General features: G+C 42.8%; 1 protein-coding gene across 4 annotated transcripts in view; it reads right to left on the reverse strand.

Annotated features, from left to right (window-relative positions):
• Window positions 1–21,945, reverse strand: part of DGKG (diacylglycerol kinase gamma) — a 222,078-nt gene that overhangs the window by 146,643 nt on the left and 53,490 nt on the right. For all 4 annotated transcript variants that reach the window (XM_017866464.1, XM_017866460.1, XM_017866468.1 and 1 more), the window contains exons 3-5: window positions 16,608–16,684; window positions 7,972–8,137; window positions 7,332–7,394 (exon numbers count right to left, since the gene is read on the reverse strand). In XM_017866464.1, the coding sequence (XP_017721953.1) occupies window positions 7,332–7,394; window positions 7,972–8,137; window positions 16,608–16,684 (306 nt within the window). The remainder of the gene's footprint in view (window positions 1–7,331; window positions 7,395–7,971; window positions 8,138–16,607; window positions 16,685–21,945) is intronic.

Consider the following 21,945-nt stretch of genomic DNA (forward strand, 5'->3'; position numbering starts at 1 on the left):
GATTTTCAAAAGTAATTTTCTGCTGGACAAGACCCTTAGCAGGATGCAAGAAGATATCACCTTTATTAAACAAAAGCAGAAAGCCTCAGGGTTCTACAAGTAGAGATGAAAATACAATAGGATGAGATAAAGATAAGGATAGTGTGAGATGGGGAGGTTGTAATAAAATTACATATTTAATGAAGTATTAAGATTGTCACTGGAGGAAAACATGGGAACAGGACTTTGTACTGTGTGGTCCATTATACCCAAAGTTATTGCTAGGTCCTCAGATTATTCATCAATTAAAACACGATCAATAACTTCTACTTGACTAAATGGATTGACAGAGACCAGATTTACCCTCTCACCTAAAACAGTGACAGAACTGGACAAAATGTATGAAACAATGGTTCATAGGACATTACATTATCAGGGAGGACCAAACACTGATCTCTGAGAAGATGAGACGACTCCTACAACTGCCACATCAGACTGTTTGGAAAGAGCTTCTAGGCTGCAGCACAGAGAGGGGAAGCTAGGCCAACCCTGGCAGTCTCTCTGAGTGGAGGTGAAGCTGGAATCTGGAACCCATGGTGGCTAGGGTTCACAGAGCAGGCACTGGAGAGGAGGGGATGCACAGAGCTAGCTCTGAATATGTGTAGAAGGTCCCCTTTCAGTAACAGCAGAGAGTTCCCTTCAGTTATTCAGTTGAGTAGAATTAGCACACTTGTGGAAGGAAAACACCTAAGGCTGGGGAAAGAACTAGGATTAGAGGGAATAATCCCTGGAATGCAAAAAGAACCAGGAGTGATGCCTATTCCCACCAACCAGGGTAGAAAACCCCCGTGATTCATGAATCATCGATAGAGTATTCAGAAGCATTGTTTCTCAGTAGTGAGAAAATGCCTTTCTGGTCCTGTCCAGTGAAGCTTAAAAGATAGATTCAAAAAGATCAGACTGTTTCCAAGTAACCTAACTGTACCTAAAAACAAAGCTCAGGAGTATTTGTAGGAATGTGAAAATCCAGAACTCAACATTTAGTGAAGAGGTACCATAAATTCTATACAAATTCTTCCAGAAAATTTAAGAGGAGGGAATCCTACGCAACCCATTTTTGAGGCCAGCATTACTCTAAAGCCAAAAACAGACAATGACATGACAAGACATGAATATGCAAATCAATATCCCTCATGAACACAGAGGCAAACGTTCTTAATATTTTAGCAAATTGAGCCTCATAATACCTAAAAAGAAATTAAATAAGACCAAATAAACAAACAATTAAGAACATGAAAAGACACTCAACATCATTAAAGCACAAGAATATTTATAACACTTTTATTTATAATAATCATTAACTGGAAGCAATCTAAATGTCCATCAGTAGGTTAACAGACGAACAAATTGTGGAATATCTATATATTAAAACACTAATCAGCAACTAAAATATGTGAACTGTTGATACATACAAAATGGATAAATCTCGAAATTATTATGTGGAGTGGAAAAAGGCAGACCCAAGAGTAGATAGTGTATGATTCCATGTATATAAAATCTAGACAATGCAATCTAATATATATGGCAGAAAGCAGATCAGTAGTTGTATGGGGATGAAGCATGGGTGGGTAAAGAGGGTGGAAAAAGGGGATTACAAAGAAAACTTTTAGAGATTATGGGTATGTTCATTATATTAATTGTGGTACTAGTTTTACAGGTATATACATATGTCAAAACTTATTAATTAATTAATTATACACTTAAAACATGCAATTTATGCCAATTTATACCTCAATCCTTGGATCTTTAACCATTTCTCTAGTTTTCACTGAAGTCTGCTGCTCACTCCTGTCATAGAGATGCAGGGGTCCGGGAAGACTGAGAGGCACTGCCATTGTCCCATTATGAATGACAGTGTCCTTCCTCTTCATTCTGCCTTATATGAACTACCCTTAACCTATGGCCATCTGAGTATGTCCCTCAGGTACCACCTGTATAAAAGGCCAACACCTTCTTCCAGATCGCAGAGGTTCTGTCCTGGTGCCATGTCCTAAACCCTTTCATATGAGGGCTCTTGGGCAGACCTGACTTGTTCCACTTTCTCTCTTGGTATCTGTGTTACTTGTTCCCTTCCAGTTGGGCAGTGTGGCATAGTGGGAAGAGCACCAGGCCAGGCAGCAGAAGACTGTGATTCCAGCACTGAGTTTGTGTTCAATTGTGTGTGATTTAACACACAAAGTATGTGTGTGTGATTTAACACAAGCAGACTTACTCCACCATACTCAACCTCAGTTTTCTCATCTGTTTAAAGAGGGGATTGCATTAAAACTAATGTTTACCCAAAGTCTTGAATTACAGAAATCATTCAAGTAAATGACTTAACTAAGTGAAGAACAAAACTGGGTCCCAAGGCCGGGCACGGTGGCTCATGCCTGCAATCCCAGCACTTTGGGAGGCCGAGGTGGGTGGATTTCCCGAGGTCAGGAGTTGGAGACCAGCCTGGCCAACATGGTGAAACCCCACCTCTACTAAAAATACAAAAATTAGCTGGACACGGTGGCGGGTGCCTGTAATCCCAGCTACTCAGGAGGCTGAGGCAGGAGAATTGCTTGAACCCAGGAGGCAGAGGTTGGGAGGCAGAGGTTGCAGTGAACTGAGATTGTTCCACTGCATTCCAGCCTGGGCAACAGAGCGAGACTCCATCTCAAAAAAAAAAAAAAAGAGAAGAGGAAGAAGAAACTGGGTCCCAGATTATCTATACAATACAGTCTGATCCCAATTCTGTAAAAAATTTATAGAAAAATCTACAAGGAGATTACACACACACACACACACACACACACACACACACACACACACACACGTAATTGCATTGGTGAAATTATGGGTGATTTTATTGTGCTTTTAAAAAACACACTTTTAGAGCACTGTAAAATTCAGAGTAAAACTAGAAGAGGGTCCAGAGATTTTTCACACACCCCGCTTCCCTACACATGCATAGCCTACCATGCCTCACTCCCTGACCAGAGTGGTACATTTGTTACAGCTGATGAATAAATCAACACATCATTATCACCTGAAGTCTATAGTTTGCATTAGGGTTCACTCTTGGTGTTCTACATTCTGTGGGTTTGGGCAAATGTACAATGACATGCATTCACCATTATAGTATACAGAGTAGTTTCACTGCCCTAAAAGTCCTCAGTGCTTTGCCTATTCATCCTTCCCTTCCCCTGACCCTTGACACCACTGATCTTTGTTGTTTCTTTATTTTTTTGTGTCCTTCAAATTTCTTACAATGTGAGTATATTACTTGTATAATTTGGAAAAACTAACACAAAATATTAGGAGACTTTCCTTGAGATTTCAATATTCCAAGTTGCTGAAACTTCTCAACAGCCCGAGAAAATAATGAAACACCAGGACACTGAAGTTCTCCTTATTCATCTCAGTTAGTCCTGGGCCTTCATGAAGGGAAGGGTGGGCTCAGCCTTTCCTGAGCTGACATTCTGACAGTGATAGATTACTCAGGCCTCTGAGCCAAAGTCTGGACCCTGAAAGCCCCGCTCTGTTGTCTTTATGGGCAAAACACATGCCTGCCCGGCTCTGGGAATGAAGTGGGCTTTGCTAGATCTGAGCTTGGAGACTGATCTGATAGGCCTAGACAGGCCACATGAAATAAGAATCTAAGCTCTTCCCCTGGCTTCCACCTGGACTACAGGAAAAGGTTGGTCTTTTCAGCAGATGGCCTGATCGAAAGTGAGTCCAGGACTTGGCTCTTCCTTGCTGGCAGAGGCCCCTTTCTGTGGTGACCGCCTGGCCCTATAATTCTTGTTCCTGGTGAACAGGGACATCTAATTAAGACATCTGTGGAAGAGGGCCTAGCAGGAAAAGGTTTTTTTCCCCTTAAATCTCAAGTGTCAAAAGAAGATGAAAAAAATGCTATATAACTCCTTGGGCTAAGAGTCAGATAATTGCCCTTTCATGATTTTACTACAGGGGCTGATTTTCCCATACACAAGGAAAATGGTACATCACAAAATCACTTCTCCAGGAGGAAATCTCTGGAAGTTTCTCTTTTAGACCCAGAATGATACAACTATTGCAAATATACATGGAGGTCAAATAAGTCAGTTAATTTCCATTATCATCATTGATCATCTTTTCTCAAATATCACATGACATATCCCCAATAAATTCTTCCTTGGTAGCTCAGAAACATTAGCCACTAAAACACATCCTGCCCAGACAATTTGGAACGTCAATGAATGAATTGTATATTTTTCCAGGTTCCTCTTGAAATTCCAGATAAAATAAATCCCATCTCTACTAAAAATAGAAAAATTAGCCTGGCGTGGTGGCATGCACCTATAATCCCAGCTACTTGGGAGGCTGAGACAGGAGAATCGCTTGAACTTGGAAGGCAGAGGTTGTGGTGAGCTGAGATTGCACCATTGCACTCCAGCCTGGGCAACAAGAGCGAAACTCCGTCTCAAAGAAAAAAAAAGAAAAGGCTCTAGGTAAAGTATTTGGGGCAGGATGCTTTTCACCACTGAGTTTCTCGCTGGGAGTTTAAAATCTCAGAGCTACTAGTTTCACCCTTTCCTCCCTAGTATGAGAATGATTTATGCCAGAATATGCCTCCTGTAGTCCTTAGAAGATGTAAGAGTTATCTGTGCCTTACATCCATTTCACCAAGTGGCTCTGGACTAGCATGGCTGAGTGGCGTGCTGGGCAGGGCGTGGATGAGCCAGCACTTTTGTGGAGTCCTGCCCTGCTGCTGCTGTCCCTGAAACCATCGGGAAGGCACAGCTGCTCCTAGTCCTTGCTTTCTGGTGCTCTGTGCGCAGCCTGGAGTTTGCTGAGCTTATGATCCAGCGGTAACTGTTTTTCCCCAACCATGCTCTGCTTTCCATCTATCATGAACTGTTTATCCCACCAGGCCTTTAGTTAAACACTGAAAACTTGATAATCCTTCCAGTTTCTGTTTTTGCTGTGACAGGAAAAAATATTAGAACTACATTGAAGAAACTCTCTCATTCCAGGTCCCTGTTGCAATTAGTTCCCCTTCTCTTAGCTGTAGTATCTCTAGTCTATCTTGTTTTATATATATTTAAAATATATATTTAAAATATAGGCCAGGCGGGGTGGCTTATGCCTGTAATCCCAGCACTTTGGGAGGCTGAGGCGGGCAGATCATGCGACTGAGACCAGTCAGGAGATTGAGACCATCCTGGCCAACATGGTGAAACCCTGTCTCTACTAAAAAATACCAAAAATTAGCCGGGTGTGGTGGCACGGGCCTGTAGTCCCAGCTACTTGAGAGGCTGAGGCTGGAGAATCACTTGAACCTGGGAGGCGGAGGTTGCAGTGAGCTGAGATCGCACCACTGCACTCCAGCCTGGTGACAGAGCGAGACTCTATCTCAAAATAATAATAATAATAATAGTAATAATAAAACTGCATTCTTTTTCCCCTGGGCACATCCCAAGAGCTGGAATTCACCTTTGGATATCTATAAAGCTTTTCAATAAAATGATAATGCACAGTAGGAAAAAAAAAAAAAAAGGTCTGACTCTCTGGGTCTTTGTATTGAAAGCTTCAGGAGCAACCTGGGAGAAAGAGAGCCCATGAGAGACCTTTCATGAGAAGAGGATGCCCAGTTGACACACTTGGAGACTGAGGGTGCAGGTTGAAGGAGATAATGGCAGACCGTACTGAGTTAAGAATAGAATATACTTTTGTGCTGGGTATGGTGGCTCATGCCTGTAATCCCAGCACTTTGGGAGGCCGAGGTGGGTGGATCACTTGAGGTCAGGAGTTGGAGACCAGCCTGGCCAAGATGGCGAAACCCTGTCTCTACTAAAAAAGTACAAAAATTAGCCAGGCGTGGTGGTGCACTCTTGTAATCCCAGCTACTCAGGAGGCTGATGCACGAGAATAGCTTGAACCTGGAAGGTCGAGGCTGCAGTAAGCTGAGATTGTAGCATTGCACTCCAGCCTAGGGGACAGAGCAAGACCTTATCTAAAAAAAAAAAAAAAAAAAAAAAAGGAATAAAGAATACTTCTGGAAGGTGGCCTGAATAATAAATGCTAATATTTATCAAACATTTACTGTATGCCAGGCACTATTCTAAGCATTAACATATCTAACTCACTTAACCTTCATAACAACATTTGTTATCTCACTTGGGGACACTGAGGCACAGAGACATTGTTCAAACATGCCCATGGTTACAGAACTAAATAGTGTTGGCTCTGAGAATCAAACCCAGGCAGCCTGGCTCCTTAAGCAACATGCTCTGTTGCCTGATCCAACTTGAGTTGATAGTACTCAGGACATTTATATTAAATATGAGAACAGAAATTAAGTATGGTAACCTTTACTTCTCATTTTCACAGGAGCTTCTGGCCTTGGGCCTGGCCTGCCAACAGCAGAGAGGAACGGCTTCCCATTGATAAATGTGTCAGGGAAGATTCCACATCTCTGACAGCCCAACAGTGGGCCTATGGGCAGCAGGCACCACTACAGCAGCCCCGCTGAGAGTGCAGCCTTGCTCATTCCACAGGAACCAACCACACCACCAGGACCATTGTGTCCTCTCTTGGTATAGGAAAGACTGCAGGAGTTTTGAGGTTGGATGATTCTAGATTGAATCCCTGGCTCCGCAGGTCACACCAGGGGTATATAATTTCTTAAGGCCTCAGTTCCTCATGTGTAAAGTGGTGTGATTGTGAAGCTGAAATGAAATGTGTAATGAGCAGATGCCTGGCAAATACATCTTCAAGACCATTTGAGCTGGCTTCCCTTGCTAACTTATTAGCAACTCTTCAACTTACTCAAAATAGTGTATATATGTTGTTGGAAGTCAACCAGGGCACATTTTTACCCTCTTGCTCTGTTGCTCTCCAGCTACCCACTGGTAATCTGCACCTCAGCCTTAGAGCCACAGCCACTTCTCTCTTTCTCTCTCTCTCTCTCTCTCTCTCTCTCTCTCTCTCTCACACACACACACACACACACACACACTCACTCACTTTCTCCTGAGAAGGCTCTCCACTTTCTGGGCAGGCAGACATATCAGAGATAAACATCTAGCAAGCTGTTCCAAGTCCCGACTTGCTCTGTTCTAGGGCAAGTAAAGCAAAAACCTTTACCCAGCCTCAGAGTCCCAGAACATTCAAATGACAGGAGCCCCAGAGATGGAGGTTCTGAAGGCCACAGGAGGACCAGATCTGCATAAGATTGCACAATTATATAAGGACAGCACTATTGGTTAGGTTTCCCCACTTCTCCCCAAGGATGACATATTCCACACTTTTCCCACAAATCTTATATTCCAAAGACTTACCAGTATCAGGGGCACAGGCCTCGTCTGCTTTGGTGGCATTATCTGCATTCTGTATATTAGTATCTGAGGAACAAAAAGAAGATTTAAAGACCAGACCAGGCCTTCCAGCTTCTTGGAAGGGCAGGTACGGGACCTCCCCATGGAACCTGGTTCACCTGGGTTGTGTCTGTCTCTGGGTTACTGTCAGCTGGGTTCACACTCACTTATTGGGATTGACTGTGTCTCCCCCATTAAAGCGCAAGCTCCAGGAAGACAGGGATCATGGCTTCCCTCTCCTCTAACACTTCCAAGCTAGTCCCAGCCTGGACACAGAAGCTGAATGCGCTCCATCCGTGGACTGTCAGCCTTTGCTGAAGGCTCTCTTCCCCCGCCATACATTATTTTGTGTCTCCTCTTTCCCCACCCTGCTCTTTGATCTGTAGTGGCAGGAATTATGCCTCCTTTTTATTCCTCTTGCTGAGAGGTTCATCAGGGCTTCCTGTAAAGTGCTCTGAGGAAGGGCGTCCCTGTCTCTTGGTTCATATTCGCACCCACGGGGTAGTTACTATGTTCACGGGACCCTCTAGGAATGCAGTCTGTGGCTGTGGCAGGGGGTGAGAGCTGCACAAGTTCTGCCCATCTTGGGGAAAACTCTGTATACCTGGGCTATTGGCCTCGCTGTCGCTGGCCCCCTCTGTCGGGTGGTCAGAGGTCTCCTGTCTGGGCTTCTGGCTGAAGGCCAGGAAGAGGTGAGTGCTCAGTGGCTGGGGAAGGTCCACCTCCAGGTATGCCCTCATGAACAGCTTGAAGACATCATAGCTAATTGGCTGAGAAGGAGCAAAAGAGCAAAATCAGTGGAGAGAAGCAAAGGGACAGAGAGGAAGAGAGAAGGAAAAGGAATAGAAAAGCTGGCAGGTGAGAGAAATGGAAAGGGAGGCAGCAGGACATGGAGGAGCTAATGGGGACAGGAATGAAAAGGCCAGGGAAGTGATAGAGAATGAGAGGCACAGGGTGTGGGGGATGGATGTAAGAAAGAGAAAATGCTGCAGTTGCATATTGGGGGTTGGTGGGGCACAGAACCAGGGCAGGCTCCTGTAATAAGAAATGATATTACGTAAATTTAGATAAAAAGGGAGATGTTGGAGAGTGAGCCTTGGGAGTGGAGGCCAAAGTGCAGGGCTCTGCCTTAGTCCAGGCCCGTGTGAGGGATGTGGCTCCAATGAGCGGGGACAAGGCCTGTGCTCTGGAATCCTAGTTAAGATGAAGAAGGATGTAGTTGAAAATATGATGGAAAGAAATGGTTCTTCTGTGGTATCTTGGTTTCCCTCTTGTGCCACGACGGATGTGATGCCTGAGTATTCAGGTCTCAGAAAGTAGGAAAGACCTGGAAGAGAAAAGAACAGGCTCCATCCTTCATTACTTTCATAGTCCTGATCTTCCCTGGAAAAACCCTCAAATAACAAGGGGGTGTGTGTTTCTGGCTCAGCTGCTTCTCAAAACATGTCCTTGTGAAGGTTTTAGGCACCAGGAGAAGAGCAGGAAGCCAAGGACAGAAGGTAGAACCAAGAGAGATGCCAAAAACTAGACCCTCTTCCTGCTGTGTCTCTCCTGGTACCGCCTGGCTTCTGGTCCCAGGCTGGGAGCAGCTTTGCCAGAAAGGGCTGCTGCACTCAGCAAACACTCAACAACAACAACAGTTTGCAGTGAGTCATCACTGGCTTGTGCTTTGATGGCATCAGATTCTTCATCAAATCGGCAGATGCTCCTGGAAATCATTTGAGGAAGCACTACTCTGAGATCTGCTGTGCAAGCTTTTGTGAATAATAGCAGCCATGAGAATAAAATCCCTTTGCAGGAGTCTACTTGGTGTGCCCATCAAAATGTTGGTAGCATTTAACCCCTTGTCTGTTCTGGGAGATCTGGGGGACTTCCCAGAACCAGAGACTGGCTTACATGTGTATAAACAAGTTTGGGTTCAAAATCTTGACCTTAAAAGCAAGTAATGGCCTCCTCAACCCACTGGGGGGCTGACAAATAAATTTCTGTTTAGCACCAGGCTTGACTGTTCTATCCGTCTCCTTTGCAGAGTGAAGGAAGTCTGAATCTGGTAAGAGGCTCTTACCAGATCAGGGGAACTCGAAGCAAATGGTAGACTCACATTTCTTGTGACAGCTATCCATCTCTCTGTTCCTTTTCTGTCCCCAAGTCTCTGTGTCTCTTTATTTCACACTATTTCTGTCCCTCGCTGTCTCTGTAGCTTCATCGCCTCAGAATGTCCCTTCTTCCCACATCCTTCTCCTTTCTCCTAATACACAATAACAAAATATTTTCTTCCTCCTCTCTTCTTTCTTTCTTTCTTTTTTTTTTTCTGAGACAGTCTCGCTCTGTCACCCAGGCTAGAGTGTAGTGGCGTCATCTCGGTTCACTGCAACCTCTACCTCCTCAAGCAAATCTCATGCCTCAGCCTCCCAAGTAGCTGGGATTACAGGCACGTGCCACTATGCCCAGCTATTTTTGTGTTTTTAGTAGAGATGGGGTTTCACTATGTTGACCAGGCTGGTCTTGAACTACTGACCTCAAGTGCTCTGCCTGCCTTGGCTTCCCAAAGTGCTGGGATTACTGGCATGAGCCACCATGCCCAGCCCTTCCTCTCCAACTGTAACCTACCCACTATGATCCTTGATTCCATCCTCGCTGGCTCTGATTGCACCTCCAGGATTTTCTTTTCATCTACCTGCAAGTATGTTAAATGTCCCCTATTCCAAAGAAAGTACTGTCTACCAGAGCTACTGGCCCATCCTTCTCCCCTTTCCTTTCAAATTTCTCCAAACAGACCAGATTAGCCTCCTCACCTCCCTAATCCCATTTGGATTGGATCCTAGCCCATTACCTCTGAAACTGCTTTGTTGAAGGTCACAGATATAATCATCTCTTTTTAGACTGTCTCATCTTTGGCCTCTCTGCAGCATTTCATCCTGTCTTCTTTTTGAAGCTCTCTATTTTCTATGCAGTTGTTCTGTTTTGGTTCTCTTCATTCTTTACTTTGATTGACTGAATAATATGGCACTGTTCTTCATTAATTTGTTTCTAAAGCTCTTTTGCTTTGTCTTTTGTATCACTTTAATTGACAAGTACTATTTTAAAAGGTAGTTTTCAGTTCCACAGTGAACTATTAATCTCTTTCAGCTAGCATCAAATGAAAACTATCAGAATAACATATTTCTGGAAAGCAGACTGTACTAAATGATCTAATAAAAAGAAAGTTTAAACAGTCTAACATAATGCTGTAAAGAACCAAAGCCAAAAGATCATGAAACAAGATCAGCATGAGATTCAGCAAACCTCATGACTGGTCTCAGACCAAGCGCATTTCCCCTCCTTTTCCAATCTGTTTCTTCTTCAGCAAATTGTGAGTGCTGAACTAGAAGATTTCAAGTTCTAAACTTCAATTAGCTTGCTCCCTGAAAACCAGCTGATCTTTCCGACTCCACAATTTCTGTTAATGCCAATGACACCATTATGCTCCCAACATTACAGGCTGATCTTTGAACTGTCAGTTGTCTGAGACTAGTTCTTGTCTCTTCCTTCTGTCCACTGTTCTTCTGCAACGTCTGTCACATCCAGACCTTTTCTATGTCCATTGTCCCTGCTGCCATCACCAAAATTTCTAGATTCTGACTTTTGTTCCGTATAATTCACCTGGACCATTGCAATACCTCTCCAAAGCTTCCTTATCCCCATGTCCATCTGTTGGTCCTCCCACCTATCTTACCTATCCTTGCCCTGTTGATCTTCCTAAAGCACAACTCTGATAAGATTGCTTCTCTACTCAAAAACTTTCCATGGGGAGGGCGCAGTGGCTCATGCCTGTAATTCCAGCCCTTTGGGAGGCTGAGGCAGGTGGATCACGAGGTCAGGAGATCGAGCCCATCCTGGCTAACATGGTGAAACCCCGTCTCTACTAAAATTACAAAAAAATTAGCTGGGCATGGTGGCGGGTGCCTGTAGTCCCAGCTACTCGGGAGGCTGAGGCAGGAGAATGGCGTGAATCTGGGAGGCAGAGCTTGCAGTGAGCTGAGATGGCATCACTGCACTCCAGCCTGGGTGACAGATCGAGACTCCGTCTCAAAAAAAAAAAAAAAAAAAAAACCACCACCACCACCACCAAAAAACAAACTTTCCATGGTTTCTAATTGCCCATGGAACTAAATTGAGATCAGCTGATGTACTTCTCTGTTCTTGCACTATACATTATAAAATATTTGCAAAACTAAATTGGCAAGTGGCAATTAGATGAATATAAATAGAAAGTCTAATATGCAGTGTTCTACAGTCCAGTGGGTCATCCTGTGTACTCTCCTAGACCTTTGGAATTCATAGCCTCTGATAATCCCCTCCAACCTAGATTTGTAGTTACTTCAAGCTCTGAGACGATTCTGGCATTTTCTGCTATTATTCCCCTTGTGCATGTATGCACTCTGTCCATGCTGACCTCTGTGTTCTTTCCCAACCAACCCTCCATGCACTCTGCCCTGCATGAACTGCTTCCATCTCTACATGTTAAAAGTTCCAGTCATGCTTTAAGGCCCAACCCAGATTCCACCTTTTCCAGAAAGCCTTGTGATCTTCTGTCCCTGAATTTCTATACTTGGTACCTTGGTTCCTGTCTTGTGACACTCATATCTGCTGCTGTGCATTGATATATAGTGGTTTGTGACACACCTTGGTTCTCTACTTGATCCAGAGCTCCTGGAAGGTAGTGAGAATGTCGTCTTTCATGTTTGAATTCCCCACACCACCCACCACAGGTTCTTCTTAGGTATTTGAATGGATGATGAACCCTAATCAGTGCTCCTCAGGAATAGCCTGGTGCCTGGCCCCTGGATGTCATCAACTGTTATGGGATCCATTCAATCTATATATAGATTGAATGGATATATATATATCTCCACTCACAATTTGCTAAAGAAGAAACAGATTGGAAAAAGGGGGGAAATATGTATTATATATATATAAATATACATTTATAGATATAGATATAGATATAGATATATCCTGAGCCTCTTAAGTACAAGAAACAGTGCTGGGCACCAATGAATTAGGTATTGGTCCATATCTTCAAAGAGTCAGTGTTATATAAGAGGTAAAGATATTGAAATAATTGCAATGCATGGTCATCAGTGGCAAGTGCCATAGGAAAAGAACTGACAAACTGTTATGAGAACTTAGAAAATAATACTGACGGAACTTATCCAGCCATGCATGTCCCTATCCTAGAGAACAGGATGCACAGAATAAACCTGGAAGCACAGAACTTGCAAACCAGAAAAGTCTCAGAGAGGACTTGGTCTTCTGATGCCCCCGAGGCTCGGGAAATTGAGTGATGAGCCCCAGCAAGCTAGCAGCAGAGTGAAACCAGAGGCCAGACCTCCTGTCTCCTAGTCCAGTGCTCCTGCTTCTATATCTGTCACAGGGTCCAGAACTGGCATAGTGCTCCCTGACACTCCCTTCCAGTATTCCAAGTTCAGCAGGCAAAGACATGCAAAAATGTGCCACACTCTCAAGGTGATATCTGGGTTATACAAAAGTTCTTTAAAAGCACAGCCCAGGAACAGAGTAGTTGCTTAGTAAATGCATCATGGGAGACTAACTAGGGAGTGGCTAGGGGTCATGCCCAAACCAGATGACCAACCACTATGAGGCTTGCTGGCAATTCTCTGAGACCTGGAATAACATCCCAGGCACACTCATGGTTCAGGCCAAGGGAACTCTATTTTCCCCCAGCAGCTTTTATGCAGGAATTAGCTGGGCAATTTGCTCCTGCTGCAACATGCTTAAAGAGAGTGTGTTAATCCTTACACAGACCAAGAAGAGAGGAGAACTAGATGGAGAGCTTAGCAGGCATCAGGCACTTTCATTCTCAGGACAGCAGTGTGGGGAAGAACTGTTACTGTCGTTTTGGGGATAAAACAAATTTTGACAACATAAATAACTTGCTGAAGATCACAAAGCATGTGGCAGAGCTGGGCTTTGTGCTCAGGTGTCTGGGTCCAGGCTCACAGTGCCACCAAGCCACCTGCCTCTTTTGCTCTTTTGGGTTTTGTCCACTCTCTAGCTGTCTGCCACCACTCTGTTCTCCAGAGAATCACTTGGTGCTGATGGGCAAGCGCATGTTCATCACGGCCAGATGCAGCTCTGCCACTCTGTAAAGTTTTATTCCCATCCTACCTTTGCTAGCAATCTGCCCCTTCCCACAGCTAACTCGTTTCTCATTGAGATATTTTAGCAGCAGTAAGCCATCAAACTCTAGAGAAATTAAACCCTTCTTGTTTCCCTAACCCCCGTGCCATGACATTACACCTACTAGAAGTCAGCTGCACTGTGTGAGAGAACAAAATCAGAGTGGCAGAGCTCCCTTGGGACTCAGCAGTGCCTGGCGTACAAAAAGTGGGGGCCAGCCCCGACAGAGGCGAGGGTGGCTACATGCTCATAGCAGCCAAGCGACTCCCTGCTTCTGAAAACTCCTGTGGCCTCCACACCCGCAGTGGCCCTGACCAAACTGTTCCTCTCCCACTCATCAGCCCCAGGGCAGACAAGCTGATTAGCAGCCCCCGCCAGGCTTTGTTCCTGTGTCATGAGCTGGGGGTGGGGGATGTGGGGCAGTGAGTTCTTTGCTGGTTCTGCTATCTTCTCTGCGTGGTTTCTCCTCAGGAATGTTCTTTGAAATGGTGCATTCTCAATCTCACCCCTGTTCTGGCTACCTTCCTCCTGCTTCATTCTCTCTGCAACTGGTGCATTTTATCCAAAGCCCCTCTTAGGTGTACCTTGAGGGCACAGGCTCTGTTGATTCATTTCCAGTGTCCAGCAGAGAAGGTGTTGATCAGTTTTGTTCAATGGATGACAATGTGAATAAGAAAGTGGCCAGTCTCTCTCTGAGTTAATCCTGCAGATCAGTCACTTTTCTGTGGTTAGTCTTTATAAAAGGACTCAGGAGCAGGGAAAACGGAATTGAGTTAAAAACATTCTGGGGAAAGGGGATGGAAGAGGGATAACAACAGGTACAAATTTTTAAGTGCTTGTAGAGTGTTAGCCACTTTGCAAAGATCCTCTCATTTAATTCACTCATCCACAAACTTTGAGGCTTTTTTTGTTATGTACAGTTTATAGATGAGGAGAGTGAGGCTCAAAGATATGAAATATCATCGAAGACCACTTGTTGATGGCAGAGGTAGAAGTCTAACCTAAGACCGTATAATTCCAAGGTCATGGCTGTCAAACCTGACCCGGCCAGTAGGAAATAAGTCCTGGAGGGCAGGAACTGTGCTTCTATATTTTTATGCCTTCTACAGTGCCCAGTACAGCGCATAGAAGCCCAAGAAATGTTAGATTCACTGAATTTGAAAGTAGGGGGAGGTCTTGTATTCATTTATTCAGTCCACAAATATTTATTGAATGTCTGCTATGAGCCAGATACTTTTTCAGGCACTGAAGACACAGCAGTGAATAAAAACATGCTAGTGGGAGAGACAATCAATTAAGTAAATCATATAGTGTGACAGGTGGTGAGAAGTACTTAGGAGGAAAATAATGCAGAGCAGGGGGATAGGAAGTGTCGGGAAAGAGGGCTTCAAGTATTAGATGAAGAAGGTGATGATCACTGAGAAGGTGACTTGAGCATAGACTGGAAGGTGGTAAGGTAATGGATAATGTGATGTGCTGAGGAGGAACATTCTAAGAAACAGTAACAGCAAGAGCAATGGTGCTGAGGTTATGGTGACACCGGCTTGTTTGATAGCATCAAGAAGGCTAATATGCTGAAGATGGGGAGAGTAGCAAGAGATGAGGTCAGAGAGCTGGGGGAGGTGCAGATTGTAATGATCTTCATGTTTACTCTGAGTAGGGATGGGGGGAACCATGGCAGATTGTGGAATAGAGCAGCGACAAGCTCTGACATAAATTTTGACAGATTACTCAGGATGTGTGTGAAGAATAGACTGAAGCATCAAGAGCAGAAGCAGGGAGACCAGTTAGGAGACTCTTGCAATAATCTGGGCAAAGTATGGTGATGAGTCAGGTCAGGATGCTAGCAGTGCAAGTGGTGAGATGTGTCTGTATTTTGGATATATTTTGAAGGTAGATCTAACAGAATTTGCCAATGAATTGGATGTGGGATGTGAGAGAAGGACAAAAGTTGATGATGACTGCACAGTTTCAGGTTGAATAACTTGAAGGATAGAGTTGTCATTTACTGAAATGGGGAAGACTGCTGAATAAACAGGTTTTATAGGGGAAAATTAAGGACACATCATTTTAGTTCATGTTAAGTTTGAGAAGCCTATTTGATTTTTAAGTGTAAATGTCAAGTAGAGGGGTAAGAAGAAATCAGGAGGATGTAGCGTCTTAAAACCAAGTGAAGAAAATGGAGGATGACTTGACCGACCATGTTCAGTGATGTTGAGCAAAACTGCTATTGGATTTAGCTATAGGGAGGCCCTTGGCTATCTTGACTAGTGGTTTGAGTGGAGGAGTGAAGGCTACAGATTGATGCAAGGCATTTCGAGAAAGTAGGAAGAACAGAATTTGGAGGCAATGAGTATAGACAAGTATTTTGTTCAGTTTTGCTATAAAACACAGGAGGGAAATGAGGTGGTACCTAGAGGAGGAAGTGGAGTCAGGAAAATGTTTTTTAATATAGAAGAAGTAACAGAATGTTTACATGGTGATGGGAAAAATAAAACATACAGAAGAAAGTTGATATGAAGGAGACGGAGGTAGAGATACAGAAAGAAAAGGAGGGAGGCAGAGGGAGGGAAAGGGAGTCTGGGGAAGACGTGTTGCTGAAGTAATGCCTGTCAGTAGGCCAAAAGAGGATGGGGTTGTGTGCATATGTTGGGGAGGTGGACTTAGACAGGAGCATGGAGAGTTCATCTCCGGTTACAGAAGAAAAGGTACACATAGGTGGGCATACGGGGTGAGGGAGCTTGTGAAAGATCTGTTCTGTTTGTTTCTCTTTTCTCAGTGAAGTAGAAAACTCAGTTATTAACTGAGGACGAGGAGAGGAGGGGTGAGAGATCTGAGCAGAGGAGAAGTAGTGGTAGTCTTCTAGGACAGTGGGACGAGTGTATGGGCTTGGGAAACATATGATGCCAGGTAGCACAAATGGTTCACTTGAAACTTAGGAGGAAACATGCTGAAGAGCAAGTTCTTCAAGGCAAGTGGAGTCTCCAAGAGGGAAACAAATTATGGAAAGGCTAAAACACAGGGGTTTTTAAAGGCTTAAAATGAAACTGTTCTTACCTCATGTGGGTCATATTGTTTGAGGCTCCCACCCTCATTAAATTCAGTCAAGACATCTTTTATCTTCTTGGAGGAATCTGAAGAGACACAATTCACATGTGAAACACTGGTAAACAGCTAATGGAAGCTGGGCCAAATAAATTCTCCCTGTGTAACCATGTTTATGTTGGAGCTGCCCCTCAGTCCCAGAAAATCTGGAGAAATATCACCCTCTTCTACCCTTTGACCTCTCACTTCTTCTTTTCCGTCTAATTTCCCCCTTGCATCTAAATTATCTTTCTGAAACACAAATCTGATCAGATCATATCCCTACTCAAAACCACTCAAGGGCTTTCTGTTTCCCCAGGATAAAGCTTACCATTCATAACTTGGAAGATAAGCCCTTAACTTGGAATACAAGCCTTTGGTGATTTTATCTACCTATTCCTCATTTCCCTATTTACTCTATGTTTCAGACACATCAGGTTACATTTCCAGACATCCCTGACCATATTGTGCACTCTTTCATGGTGTTTCTTCTTTGTCTTGCAAATTTCACCCATTCTTCAATATCCAGCTCAAATGTCAACTCCTTTGTAAAGTCTTCCTTTACACCAGTCAGAGTTAAGCATTCCCTTCATTGGTTCCCACATGACTTGTACACAACTATGTAATAGTGCTTGTCATATAGTGTTATAATTTTTATTAACTTGCCTATCTTACTCATCTCCTGCTTCAGCTTTACCTTGAGAGCTGTTAAGTGGCTGGTGACTCTTTGTCTATCATACTGTCTGACGTGTAACTAGGGCTCAGAAAAACAATATGTAGATGAGTATATAAACATCTGAGTGAAAATTTCGAAACATTAAAAATTCATTAAGTATGTAGGATGGGTGGGCATTAAACCCCACGAGGCTCTGTCCTTGGTGCTGAAAAACTGCTGTACACTGCAGCAAGATAGTTTCTTCTACTTCTGGAATCTTGACAACTCTGTCCCCCCCCTTTTCTTTTCACCTGATTTTATTTTTTATCTTGATGGATACAACTGAGTTACTCATTTTGACACATAAAACATAACCTCAATTATGTCTCATAATTAGCATGGTTGGTTTTATGTTCCCATGGTATTTCTGACATATTTCTGACAGCCAGAAGATCTTCCTCTGAAAGTTGAGGCTTCCACCCCATGCCATGATTTTCCCTTAATGTTCCCTCTATGTTGCGTTTACATTGAAAAGGGATAAAGAAAGACTCAGGGAATCCATGAAGCATGGTGGTTTGGAAAATGCTGCTTTCCATAGGAAATCATTCAGAAGCAACTGGAGACAAGACTGGCTGCTTCTTTTTGGAATTTTATAAAGGAATTGGGAACCCAGAAAAGAGACTCAATAATTGTTATTAAAAACATATTATAAATTCATCTTGTGTAGCTATCAGCACTCTAGACATCAAAGCAAACCAGGGTTTCTATGACCTGGGCTCTCCCTCTCTCCCAATATCGTGGGTAATTAAGAGCTTTCCAAGCTCTGTTATTGTTGCTATTGAAACATCTGAGCCAAAGGATGATGTTATTAAAACCTCACACAGTGTTTTTTGTTGCCCAGGCTCTGTGTACAGAGGGTTAAGGTCTCTTAAGCCTAGGTAAAGTAGACATATTCATAGGCTGGGCTGTTCTCCATGGCTTTGCTGAGTTGGATTCAATCAAGCAGAAGTTCTAATCATTTCAGGATTGAGACATATTGAAATACAACAGGAAAATGCTTCTGTTGCCTAAAAATGGAAATTTCTTTCTGAAATTCAAAACAGATGTTGAAAATCTAATAGCTCAGTAAGAGCCAGGCAGCAGATGCTGTCAATTTGGGCTGCTTCCATTCAATTCAGAAAACACTATGGAGGGTAAGATGCGGCAAGATACTGTTAATGGACTAGTGGGAAAGATGATCTAAATAACTGTGGTACTAATAGCTGTCCCTCACTGGAGACCTTCACCTGCATAGTCTCATAAACTCTCCTCTACTAATCCATGCAAGTATTTTCTTCAGTTTACAGATGAAGAAGTTGAAATTCAGAAAAATTAATTCAACTTGCTTAAGAGCCAGAGTTGTAACTCAGGTCTAGTCTGGCTCAAAGTATATATGGTCTTTTCCCTTGAGAATTATTCACTATAGCTTCCTAAACATTTGTTAACATAAGGAAAGGTGTAATTAAGGGTGACACAATGATATGAAATTCCATGAAACACCAAGTGGGGAAGAAGGAAAATTAAGATGAAAGTGGGATGGGGTGGGAATTGAGGCTGCCCTATAAAGGCTTTATCGCTTGAGCTGAGGAGTAAGAATTGGATAAGGTTTATAAAGGCAGATATGAAGTGGAAAGGGTATTCTTGGAAGAGCCCAAGGGAGCAATAGTGCAGAGATGGGCACCACAGAACGTTTAGGGCAAGTTAGAACCAGAGAGTCGTTTGTGGCTGGATTTGTGGGGGGGTCTTGAATGTAGAGTTAAGAACATTGATTTGAAATGGTTAAAGATTTTTTTGAGTGGTGAAATCATATAACCAGCTCTCTGTTTTCTAAAGACCACTCTGGAAACAGGATAAAAGAGAAGTTAGAATGAGACCAGAGCTCAGTTAACATTACACATATATTCAAGTTATTCCACAAGCAGCTTAATTATTTAGGAAAACAAATCCTACATATTAGAATTTATTTTAATGGGAGTTTTTTAACTCAGCTAAAATGTCTAAATTAAAAAAAATAAAAATTTGAGAACATGGGTACCCCTGTTGTGACTTCTGGAAGAATAGTGTAGAGTTAGCATTTTGATTGAGAACCAATGGAGTAATTTCAATTGAATGTGTGATATTTTGATGTTCTCATCTCATTTTGGATATTACACCATTCATTGTAGCAGAATTCCTTTGATTCTAAAGTGCTGCTGCTCTATTTTCAAAATCCTGCTTTATATTTAAATATGTGATATATATACACACACATAAATTCATCATATGTTCACATAAAATAAACAGAGGTTTTAAAAAGAAAAAAATAGAAAAGACATTTATTTTAAGATATCTGATTAATAGCTTGAAATTAAATAAATAAAAAAAAAGCACAACAACAAGCCAAGAGATTTCTAACTAGCTTTCCATGAGGTGGATTACTCGTCACACATTTACTTCAATTTGCTTTGTGGGCTTTCGTAGGCTTATAGCATCAATACTCTTTAAAAAAGGGAATCAACCTAATTCTCAAATTTGGGACACATTACTTTCTCCTTGGATGTCCTCATACACTTTATAACAGTTTTCTTCTTAATAGATTTCTATGTTGGGTTTCTTTTTCCATGAGGAGTAAGTAGGTATTATGCATGACTAATCTACTTTAGTGACAGCTGCTTTATTCTGTTTCATCTTAAGACAGAAAAGAACAATGAGGAAATAGCATTCCTTGGTCTTATTTTAGGTGTCATCTGTGGGTTCAATAGCATAACTTCACAGAAAATTCCTTTGTCAAAGCCTTTACCATAATACCAGCACTAGATTCAGAGGACACCATGTTCCATTTCTGACTGTACAAAATAGGGCCATTTCTGCAGCTCTTTGTAACAATTACCATTTTGTGGAGTGCTTGTGACATGCTAGATGCTGTCCTAGTCACCTTACATATTTTATTTAAATCCCCACAACTACCCTCTAATGTAATAATTACCCTTATTGTAGAGAAGAAATTGAGGCTTATGGAATTTAAGTGATTCTTTCAAGGAGACTCAGCTCGTAAGTCACACTTTTTAAATATTTCTAAATAATGGGCCGTGGTTATGAGATTCACTGGATACTCGAACACTGGCAAGTTAGAAGCCAGGACTCTTCCTCTATGAAAGTGGCTCTCAAGGCTGCCTGCATGTTGAAATCACCTGGAGAGCCCTATACACACTATAACCCAAGTCTTACCCCAGGTGAATTAAGTCAGCATCTCTTGAGGAACCCAGGACACAGTAAAATTTAAAAGCTTCCTGAAATTCAGATGTACAGTCAAGGTTGAGGACTGCCATTCTAGGACATGATTTTATTGTTGTAAATGAGGACTGTCTTAAAAATCCCCTGAACTTGAACACTTATTGCCAAGGGAATAAAAAGCTTATAACTGCTAAATTTAATATTGCTGTGCTTGGCAGACATTATCTGTTGTTTAAGTGGGCAACACCAAAGAACTCTGCCCAACAGGTCAACTTGTTCAGCTGCTTGGCAAGGTAGAAGTATGTTTTGCATTAACCCAGACTGTCAGGACTATCTAAATGCAGTTCTATACTAAATCGGGCGTTCAGAAAGTTTTTCTCTTTGATCAAGGTTACCAGTGCCCTAAGAAGTTTTCAGTCCAAAATTGTCTTGTATACTTTATGTGCCAAGAACTCTGGGACCTAAACCAAGCACTGTTCCTAGTGTTTGAGCAAATTCAAAGCCTTTTAAAGGGAAACATTTGGCCCCACACACAGACACCTTTGTTGCCTTGTTGGTGTGGGACAGGGATGCGTTCCATCTGAACAAGCAGACAAATCAGAGACTTCAGTGTTTACAGCAGAATATTAGTTGTGCTGCCAGGACTAGACCCCAAAGTTTATAGTCTGTTGTCTAGTTAAGAACACAGAGTATTTGAGCATTAGATCATTAAACTGTTAAACTTTGAAAAAACTATAAATCAACATTTTCAAAAGTGAATCTGAAAATCCATATATGAGAGTGGAATTCTAAGGTACGTGATAACTCTCCATTCCTCAAAGTTCTCCATGAGCTTCTCAAACTGTAATGTGCGTATGAGTCACATTGGGATCTGGTGAAAATGCAGATTCTGTAGGACTGGACCAGAGCCTGAGATTCTACATTCTGAATAAGATCCTAAGTGACACCCATTTTGCAGGTTCATGGACCTCACTTGATATGCTCTAAGCAATGTGCCTGTGGATCTGGAGCTGACTGCTGAGGCTTGCCCGTCGCAACCCAGAAAAGACCACGATGCCGAGGACAAAGGAACATATTCCATGGAGTAGAAAGACCCATAAGTGGTGGGCAGGGGGAGTCACTGAGACGAGTGGAAGGGAAAGTTGGCACATGAGCAAAAAAATAAAATCTAGATTTTCCTTCTTCCAGTGAAGGCTGGGATGTATGAATACATTTTCTAATTACTCTAGGAAGTTATACAGTGAGATGCACAACAACAAGAGCAGAGTTTTGTAAGGGTCCTGAAAAATGTCAAAACAGAAGGGCCAGGGCCAGGAGCACTGGATCAAAAGGCCCACCTCTTCAGCCAGCTGGAGGCAGGCCTCAGAGCAGCACGTGGGAAGCACAGGGGAGAAGCCCAGCTTC

The sequence above is a fragment of the Rhinopithecus bieti genome, unplaced genomic scaffold (genome assembly GCF_001698545.2).
Source record: "Rhinopithecus bieti isolate Rb0 unplaced genomic scaffold, ASM169854v2 scaffold_2432, whole genome shotgun sequence".
In the NCBI taxonomy this organism is placed as follows: Eukaryota; Metazoa; Chordata; class Mammalia; order Primates; family Cercopithecidae; genus Rhinopithecus; species Rhinopithecus bieti.